The sequence below is a fragment of the Phaseolus vulgaris genome, chromosome 7 (assembly GCF_000499845.2).
Source record: "Phaseolus vulgaris cultivar G19833 chromosome 7, P. vulgaris v2.0, whole genome shotgun sequence".
Lineage (NCBI taxonomy): Eukaryota > Viridiplantae > Streptophyta > Magnoliopsida > Fabales > Fabaceae > Phaseolus > Phaseolus vulgaris.
Genome location: NC_023753.2, coordinates 6,496,431 through 6,506,919, shown reverse-complemented (window position 1 = coordinate 6,506,919; position 10,489 = coordinate 6,496,431). Strand labels below are relative to the sequence as shown.

The following is a 10,489-nucleotide window of genomic DNA, read 5'->3' as shown; positions in this document are numbered from 1 at the left end:
TTCTTTAATGAATGAGTTTACAGGAGGCAAGAAATTATTTAAAATTTTTTTGTTTCAAAGCTTAGGTTATGTTTAGCCAAAACACTTTCCTAACTTATTCTAGGAGCAAACATTCTTATTCCTACTAGTATTATCCAACAAATTAAAAATATCAATATTTTATAATAATTAGATATATTTCGGAAATAAAAAAAGTTGCTTCCACACTACTATACAAATTATAAATAGTAGTTTAAAACATATATGTAAATTAATTTTTTTGATGAGAAGCTAGTATAAAATGAAAGAAAATGTGCATATACACATGCAATGAATGCATGGGTTTAACACGGTAACGTTCTTCCTTGGTGGATATTATCACCCATAAAAGTTTTGAGGGATTTCAACCTCTGTTTCCTTCCTCAAAATTCTCCCACTCTCCGTTTTTGTCTCAAAGCTCTCATTTCCATTTGCCTCCCCCAAAAATAAGGATCTCTTCCTCACTCTCATTTCTCTGTTTCTTTCTCCAACCCTTTCTTTCTCACTTCTCCGTACCCTTTCTCTATCAACTGCGACAACATGGTACCTTCTCTCTCTTTCTCGCTAACCCTCCACTTCTTCATGGAAATTGCTGCTTACATAGACTTATATGCATAATACATTCATCATTCATGGACAAATGTTCATTTATATATATGTTAGAGTAGGTTATTGCCATTACTGTACATATCAAATGTCATTACATTCGATGCATGCATGCATCTAAATTATGAATATTGTTAAATCTTTTTGCCAATTTTGTGATTTTGGAAAGCATATTGATTCATTGGATTAGTTGGTGCGGAACTAGAAAATTGTAGCATGCCTTGCATGTTACACTTAAGAACTTTTAAACTTCTGGGGGAACCGTGGCTATAGACTAACACGAACAATACAACATGTTCATCATTTTCATCTGAATAGGCGTGCCAATGAGTTTTCCCCAACCCCTATAGTTTTTTTTGTGTTCATCCATTTCTTAAAGTGGTGGACTTGACAATGAATTGGTTGAGTAAGTGGGTGATTCTGGCTGAGTTTTCCTGGATTGAGATAGAACAGATTGCTTTTGTCTTTTAGAATAGATGTATGATAGATCACTTCTCATCAGTTGCAAAAAGAGGCTATTTAAACACTTATTCCTAGGCACAGTACTCTGTTCCTCCCTGCTCAAAAAGACTTAAAGCCTATCAACTAGTTGTGATTTGGTCCCTAAAGAAAGATCCTAGGATTGAAAAGAATCCAGAATTAGATTGAAAGGGAAGACTCTATTAAGATGTTCAGCCAGATTCTTTGATGGGATACTCCGTGCCAATAACATGGTTAATAAAAAAACTTAAGTCTGGTTGTTATCATCATCAAATTTGTATATGAACTTATACTAATGTATTCCTTTCTGTTTCTTAAAACGAATTGTAGGCCAACGCGGCATCTGGAATGGCTGTTCTTGATGAGTGTAAATTAAAGTTCCTGGAACTAAAGGCAAAGAGGAACTTCCGTTTCATTGTGTTTAAGATTGAGAACTACGAAGTGGTAGTGGAGAAACTTGGAAGCCCAACAGAAACCTATGAGGACTTCACTGCATCTCTTCCTGCTAATGAGTGCCGCTACGCTGTCTTTGATTTTGATTTCACAACAAATGAAAACTGCCAGAAAAGCAAGATTTTCTTCATTGCATGGTAATATGATATCACTCAGTTCTTGAGCGCGTTTGTTCCTTCTGGAACTTTTCTTTTATCATCAAGTTCTCTAAAAGAAACTCATTTAATCTTAAAGAAACTAATTCAAAGGTGCACCTGGAAATACGAAGAATGACAGAAAAGCTATTAACATATTTCACTTATAGGATTCTTAGTCTATAAATGAATGTTTGTGATGTTGAAATATAGTTATCTACGGTTACCATTACAGGTACACATTTTATCATTCCATCGTGTATTGTATGACACTCTCATATTGGAAATGAGAACTATGTTTAAATACTGAGTTTGGTATGATGTATTTATCTTTACTTTCTTGTTTGTCATATTCAGGGCTCCGGATACATCAAAGGTGAGAGAGAAGATGGTGTATGCGAGCTCCAAGGACAGATTCAAGAGGGAACTTGATGGCATTCAGGTTGAGTTGCAAGCAACGGATCCCAGTGAGATGAGCTTTGATATCATAAAAGCAAGGGCAAATATATAATAATGTCATCCAATTATATATTAAGATTACAGCTAGCTTTGGCGGCACTATTAATTTCTTTATTTGCTTGACTTTTGCTGTTTTTTGTTCTTTTTGTCAACTGGCCTACATTGTAAACCAGTAGTTTAATATGATACCTAGAAAAACACTGCCATGCATTACAGGCTATATCCAACAACTTTATTATTGTATACACTACATTCTTTGAAGCTACAACTCCATTCCACTGCAACTCTATTATGATCTCGTGTTTCTTCTCCACACTTTTCCCCCTTATAAATTTGCAAAGGGTTAGAAAAGAACCCTTTGACCACTGTGTAATTTGATGAATAATTGGTATAAGCATATAATGATAAACTTATGTTATTAACTGAAGGTAGAAACTGAACTTATTTTGTCACGCAATCTAAATAAAAAGGCGATTAGAAAACTGTGGGTGGTGATATTTTTTTTTATCAGCATGTGGGTGGTGATATGATAGGAGCTCTGATACGATATTAGTAATTAGAAGATGAATTTTAAACTTAACCTTCATTAGCTAAAGAGGGAGAGCTTTTGATTATATTCTAAAATATGATTTGGTCTGAAAACATCTTCTTATACATATATATTTTGGCTTAGTCTAGTAGTGTAAAGACACAAAAACAACTTTACCACTGCACAGATCCAAGAGAGGAATAACAGAACTATCAGCAACAGGCTAAGTAACTTAATATATAGAAACATGAAACTACTAGTCAAAGTTTATTATTGATGCCTCATGTAAACTTTTGGTTGAGATAGCAGGTCCAAGGATGGACATCTAGGTCCTGCAAATTATGACATAGACAATGCAGGGGTAAGTAATGAGTTGATTTTTTCAAAATAGAGAAAAAAAGAAAAAAACAAGGAAAAGCTGAATGAAAGAACTTACTTTGCATACTGCAGTTGCAATTTTTTTTATTTAGAGCACCATGTAGTCGTTGAAGAAATCTAAAATAAGCAAGCCTGCATTTCCTGCTGAATAGAGTAACACCGAAAACTTCCCAAAACCCCACGGCAGATTCACTTCCTAACCCCATAAAGAACCATGACTTTATTGCAGATGTCTCATCATCATCTCCAGTTGATTCACCTTGTGAGCAGATCATTGTAAGTGGAGGTCCACAAAGTTGATGATTACCTATATAGCTAAGATTTGTAAGACCCTGAAGTTGACACCTCTCAGGTTATTGGAACTCAACTGAGCAATTTTGGAGGTTAGCAACACATTTGACATGTCCCCATTGATTGAGGTTGTTTGATAAAGACAAAAATTCAATTTGAGTATGAAAGTTCCAAAACTTGTCAGGTGGTTGAAGCAGTTGAGTCTTTGATACATAGAATTTGGAGAGAAATTTGTGTAAATAGCCATGAAAACCCAGGTATCCTAGCCACACAGGTAGAAGTTGAAACAGATTTGGCGAGCTCACGGAGAAATGCTTTAACTTTGAAAGAGACATTAAATTTGTTTCAAAGACAAATCCTGTTAAGGAATTATCGACAATATAAAGGCTCTCCAAGTTGAAGAGTTGCCCAAGACTTTGCGGAAGATTGTCTTTTAAGTCATTTGATTCAAAACTAAATATGATCAAGGATGAAATATTTGCCAAACTCTTAGGAATTGGGCCACACAATGAAGGATGGTTTTTGTAGTGATTTTGGTCAGTTTATGTTTTTTCAATTTGCAGGTTGAATTCTGGAATGGACAGTCTGGTAACCTTTTTGAATTTTATAATTTGGATGGTGGAAGATTCACGACCTGCTACATTGTTTGTTTGATAGTTATGAATCAGTAGAAACAACTAACGATAAGTTAGGACATGCCCACACTCTTTTGCCAACTTCTACACTACAATGATAACTATTTTACTGACATTGTTGTCTTTGCAAGCTAGTGTGACAAATAGATGATTATGATATATGATTGTTAGGTGATACAATATTGTTTTAGTATTTTATTATTGAAGCAAAATATCTCTATATTTCTATTACGAAGTAAGCCTCTCACATATGTCATTATGCATTGACTCATATGTATAGAACATGAATATGATTCACACTTTGTTCAAGTATTTTCTAATGTCAATTTTAGTGTGTTTACATTTGTATTCCTAATTATGATAAAAACTAGTGCAAGTGAAATTGTAAGTTGATTGTCCCATACCAACTATAGACATATTGTGATTTATATAATCTTATGAATCGGCTAAATTATAGTTTTAATATTATGTTAGTAGAATGAAATGTTTACACATATCATAAGATTATATATACATATGCTAGCTTTATAAATGATTTACTTTATTTATGCGTACTATTTATTTTATTATTTTTTATGACTTTGTTCATGTATATCTAGTTCCTTTATTCATAAGTTTTTTTTTAAAAAAACAAATACATTAATTCTAATTTAGAATGTAGTGGGAAATTCAGAATTTATTATTATATTATCGATTGTACATTTCAAAAGATATTTCCCAATCCAAAAATGTATTATGGATTGATTTGAAATATATTTTTTCAATGACAGGTTTATAATTTCACCCTCTTACTAGGGTGCAGATTTTAAAACATGGGTACAAAATGCAATATGCCCTTCTCAAAGTTGTTCAAATTGTTCATCCAACATGGAATGCGTCCAAATGAGAGCATTATCTAGCAAAATCAAGGATTTCATAACACTAAAGGCAGTTGGCCATGTATGGTTTTTGCTAAGGTCAACGTAAGAAATGCACAACTTAGATTCAATAACCAACTGGAAACTGATGAGATTTTTGAATCTTCAAACTGCATATTGTTGTACATAATGAGTAATGAACTTCCATTATGTGCAGTGAAATTGAGAGCATTACACAAAGACACGGGAAAACAAACAAGCAAACAAATAACATAAAATAGGCTCTTTAGTCCCTCTGAATCTCGATAACGATAACACACTGTTTCTATAAAAAAAAAAAATTCATGAGATTTTAGCCATGTTTAAATTAAATAGTAACTAAGAACATTCGCAGGAATATAAAATTAGTAGTTTATATTAGGGTGCTAATAGTCTTCTTACAAAACTAAAAAACCATGTTTCTTTACCATTTTGTGAAGTGTGCAGTACGAAATTAAATAACTTCTTCTCTCTTTAATTAATTTTTCAATTTCATAAGGGTTTTTTCTTTAATAATATTAGTCAACATTTGTTTTTTTAATCAATGTTAAGTAGGTTTCGTAGCCGGCTTCTTAAATGTGAACATGAAGACCTGGTTCAACAATTCAGTTTTCTTCAGCTACCCCGATGGTGATGATGAATGGTTCAATGATCCAAAATTCTTCTTTTACGACCTTCAAATGCAATCTAGACAAAGTCCTCCACAAAAAGTTAATTTACTATGCGTGTTCACTCGTTTACTTCCCCCACAAAAACTGTTTCTTACGAAAACAACCACAAATTATAACATTATGATTTTCGAATTTCAGTTCTTCTATCCAAGAAAACTGCCCTTATTGGCCAAGAAAAATCCTTAGGCAAACATGAGAGCGAACTCAATTGTGTTCCTTGTTGCTTTGGCTTTGTTGTTCCTTATTGCACTTCCACAGTTGTGCTTGTGTGAGAATTCAACCTCTGGCAACACAATGGAAGAGCGACAAGCTCTTGAAAGACTCAAAGGAAGTTTCTCCAACAGCTCCATGTTTGTTTCTTGGGAAGGAAATGATCAATGCCAGTGGAAAGGAGTGCAATGTGATGGCATCACCGGACACGTTGTCAAGCTTGTTCTCCATTGGCAAAAGTCATGCAGTTGTGGACACCGTTTTATATGCACCTGCTCATCACAAAATTCTAATGGCGTTCACCCTTCTATATTGGAGTTGAAACACTTGAACTATCTCGAACTCACAGGAATCTCTTTTGGCAATGGTCCTATACCAGCATTCCTTGCTTCCATGAATCAATTGACACATCTTAACCTCTCTCACTGTGGTTTCATGGGAAAGGTTCCTCAACAACTTGGTAATCTTTCAAATTTGCAGGTTCTTGATTTCAGTGGAAATCCTTTAGATGTTGATGATCTGGCTTGGCTTTCGAAACTTTCATCACTGAAACACCTAGCAATGAATGGAGTGAACCTTGGGGAAGCATATAATCTATTGCAGGTGCTTGATACCCTTCCTTTCTTGTTGCAAGTAGAGTTTAGTGGATGTGATCTTACCAACATGAACTTTCCTGCTGGCCATGTTAATTCTACGTTTCTTGCCAAAGTTCAAGTGCTGAATCTTGCTCAAAATTTACTCTCTAGCCCTGTTCCTGATGCTTTTCTGAACATGAGTTCAATTGTAGACCTCAACCTTGGTTACAACAATCTCACTTCACTTCCAAATTGGTTGGTTAATCTTGATGCCCTTGTCAATCTTAATCTTTCTGGTAATCCCTTCAAGAGGATTGAAGCCTCCGTGATATCTATCTTGACAAACATGTGCTCTCTCCGATCATTAGACTTGTCATCCAGCATGCCTATTTTTGGAGGGTCTGGGCTTGGTCAGGGAAACTATTCGGGATGTGGGAGATACAATTTGGAAGTTTTAGTCTTGAGAGGAAGTGGAATTAAGGACAGGTTGCCTAGTTGGTTTGGACAACTGTCAAATTTGAATATCCTTGATCTTGCAATGAATTTATTCTATGGTCCAATTCCATCATCCTTTGGAAATTTGTTGGCCTTGACGACATTAGATCTTTCTGATAATCAACTACATGGGTCAATTCCAGCTACCTTGGGACGGTTGTCATCTTTAGGCTTATTAGATCTTTCTAATAATCACTTGAATGGAAGCATTCCTGAAAGCCTTGGACAACTGAGGAATCTAGTGACCTTAAGGATGGTTAACAACTCATTCACAGGTATCATATCAGAGATTCACCTTCGTAACCTCTCAAATTTGGTAGAATTTCAAGTAGGATACAACAATCTTGATGTGAAGACAGAGTCAAATTGGAAACCACCTTTCAAGTATTTACAAGTCCTTGGAATGGCCTACAATAATGTCACACATTTTCCTCAGTGGGTTCAAACACAGGAGCAACTTTTTACATTAGACATCTCCAACAATCAGATTATAGGAAATATTCCACAAGATTTTGGTCATCATCTTCCAAACTTGTATAGGCTAAATCTCCGTACTAACCTTATAGAAGGTTCAATACCAGACTCATTGTGCAAGATGGAAAGCTTGTTCATTCTCGATCTCTCAGAAAACAGATTTTCTGGCACAATTCCTAATTGTTGGGGAAGGCAGTTTTTCTCAGTCTTAAATGTGGCATCAAATCGGTTATCCGGCACCATTCCAAACTCATTTGGGAATCTTACAGTGGGGTGGTTGAATTTGAGCAACAATAGTCTCCACGGAGAGCCTTTTCAAGCCTTGCAAAGCAACGAATGGTTGCAGATTTTGGATCTTGGTGAGAATCAATTTACAGGAAATATACCTTCTTGGTGGGCAGCACAAAGTGTTCTTGAAAATATGAGACTACGGGAGAACTTGTTCAGTGGTGATATTCCAACATCTCTCTGCCGGTTCTTCAATTTAAAAATCCTGGACCTTGCTGACAATAATTTGTCAGGTTCAATCCCTGCCTGCATTGGTGATTTCCGGGGCATGATGATAAAGGGAGTTGAAGCACCACCAGCATTCACATATGATGCAGATGAATGGGCAAAAAGGCATTTCAAGCAATTCCTGAAAGGAAATGAACATGATTACACAAAAAAATTCGCATATCCATACTTGGTAAACTTAGACTTGTCGAGTAACAGTCTGGTGGGATCAATCCCTGACGACTTAACCTCTCTTTCAGGATTGATTGGCTTGAACTTATCACATAATCACTTGTCAGCAAAAATTCCAAACAACATACAGAAAATGAAGTCACTGGAATCTCTCGATTTCTCCAACAATAACCTTTCTGGTCCCATCCCAACCAACATGTCCATCATGGATAATCTAGGTTTCTTAAACTTGTCCTACAATAATTTATCTGGTTCCATTCCAACAAATGATCATTTCCTCACCTTTGATAATCGATCTTTTGCTGGCAATCCACATCTCTGCGGAGAACCCCTTACGAATAAATGTTCCATCAGCAATGGGGTACCTACAAGCGTGAGCCATGAAGAACACAATGAGAACGGTGATAAGAAAGAAAAGGTGTTGTTTTACTTTGTCATTGCACTTGGCTTCATTACAGGGTTTTGGGCATTCTTGGGAACTCTGTTGTTGAAGAGGGATTGGAGACATGCTTACATTGTTTATGTAGATGGGGTTGTAGATAAAATCTATGTAGCAATAATGGTAAGAGTAGCTAAAAACTGAATCACGAGATGAACAACCATATATACATGTAAGAGAATCTTCTCATTGTTCCACAACTTGTGATCATTTCAGCTCTTTATTGCTTCATTTTCAAATCAAGCTTTATAATCCCACTCAACTCGATCAGAGATTTTCTTTCGATCCCAGTCAATACAACTGAATACACTTATGTATTCTCAACTATGGTTAACATTATATTGATATTTTTTGAAGTTTAAATATATATACATAAGCTATCTTGATTTAAAAGAAATAATTGATTCATTTATAAAAATATTTCATAATTACCTTCTTCTTAAACCTACTCTTTAAAAATAAATCTCACATCTCAACAACAAGAACACAATATACTCCACATGACATATTAATAATCATCATGAAATGCGTTGGTTATTTTTTCCCAAATAATCCAATCAATTTAAAGGGTACAATAAATTCTTACTCTGTATTAGTTTTCCCTAATAATGTCTTATAAATTAAAAGTGACAATACATAAATATTTCCCAATTCATTAATTATCTCTCATTGTAATTGATCAAAATTCAAATTTATTCATGAGACCTTTGGAATGTCTCATCAATTTCAACAATTGTTTTGTATTATTGAGAATAAAAGGTGACACTGAAAATTATTTTTAATTTGTTTTCTAATTAAACTGATTAATTAAATCAAAGTTGTTGTCTCTAAAATCAAAGTTTAAATAAACTGATTAAAGATTTTAAATACATGAACATATACTTGACTAATAGAATCAATCAAGTTCAAATCAAGAGTATACACAACCTCCTTACTTCCTTTTTCTTTTCTCCACGGCAACACCTTCATTGTCCAGCCAGAGTGAATTTAAGAAAACATTTGAAACACACTCAAGGACTGGGTTAAAGAAAGTATTTGCACAATACTAGGAAAGTTAAGCTTTTGTTTTTTGAATTCCATTTTTCTCCACCATTTTTGGATCTTTGGTAAAAAAAATTATAAATTATGTTGAAGTCGGATGGTATAAACTAAAAATAAAACTCTGTTGAATTACATACTGGTTTGCACATTTTCTCTAAACAAACCATATTATATACCTCATTTTTTGAAACATTTTTTGAAACACATGTCAGATCGGTTCTTTAGGTATACAAAATCGGATATGGTATTGTATACCAAATAACACAATTCAGTATGTAAATTTATAGCACATATCGAATTGATCTATCCGTTATACAATACCAGATATGATATTTTGTATTCTAAATAGGTAAATCAAGTATGTATTTCAAAAATAAGGTCGACATCTGCAGTATACAATAATAAAACAAAAATAAAAAAGCAAATGAAGATGTTAACTCACCTTCACCTCTGATAACCACCTCCAACCACCAAGAACCATCCACAAACCCTAAAATCTACTATGAATGGTACATTTGACATTTCAAAAATTTATGAAGAAGCCATTGAGGTGCAAGGAGAATTTGCCATACATTTGTGTTAAATGTTGATGGTGATGGATGAGCTAACGAAGGTTGTGGCCATGCTTCTATGGGCTTTATGGTAGAAAAAAAAACTAAGAAGCTTTGGGAAGACAAAATTACTCTCTGTGGTTGGACTGCTTCTTCATGCACCTCCGTCACTTCTTTCCCATACTAAAACCAAATTTACCATTATACCTTTTTCACACTCACATTCATTCACTCCCAGCGGCGCCCACCTCCCCTCCAAAGTTCCCACCTCCCTAAAAGCTCTCCTCCCTTTAAAGCTCTTCTCCAAATGTCTCTTTCAAACATTATCCTCCATCATTCACCACAATTGCCCTCTTCATCCACCACAAGGTTAGTAATTTTGATGGTTTGAGCCTTTTTAATTTGAATTTTCAAACGGAATAATGTAATCCATTATTTTTTCTTTGTTTAATTAGGTTTTGGATTAC

At 34.6% G+C, this 10,489-nt stretch overlaps 2 protein-coding genes across 2 annotated transcripts; both read left to right on the top strand.

Annotated features, from left to right (window-relative positions):
* Positions 1-421: 421 nt before the first annotated feature.
* On the top strand, positions 422-2,411 carry LOC137828907 (actin-depolymerizing factor 7). The gene is made up of 3 exons (XM_068635659.1): positions 422-561; positions 1,435-1,694; positions 2,049-2,411. Exons 1-3 carry the CDS (start codon positions 559-561, stop codon positions 2,200-2,202), a joined length of 417 nt encoding a protein of 138 aa, XP_068491760.1. The 5' UTR covers positions 422-558; the 3' UTR covers positions 2,203-2,411.
* Positions 2,412-5,494: 3,083 nt separating this feature from the next.
* Positions 5,495-8,687, top strand: LOC137828846 (receptor-like protein EIX2). Its single transcript, XM_068635583.1, has one exon. It carries the CDS (start codon positions 5,743-5,745, stop codon positions 8,572-8,574), a length of 2,832 nt encoding a protein of 943 aa, XP_068491684.1. The 5' UTR covers positions 5,495-5,742; the 3' UTR covers positions 8,575-8,687.
* Positions 8,688-10,489: the final 1,802 nt, after the last annotated feature.

What these genes read in the sequence shown, in the direction of transcription:
- LOC137828846 (XM_068635583.1), top strand. Translation starts at nt 5,743, where the DNA reads ATGAGAGCGAACTCAATTGTGTTCCTTGTTGCTTTGGCTTTGTTGTTC.
- LOC137828907 (XM_068635659.1), top strand. An exon ending in AAGATTTTCTTCATTGCATG is followed by an intron (nt 1,695 to 2,048) that starts GTAATATGATAT and finishes TGTCATATTCAG; the next exon opens with GGCTCCGGATACATCAAAGG.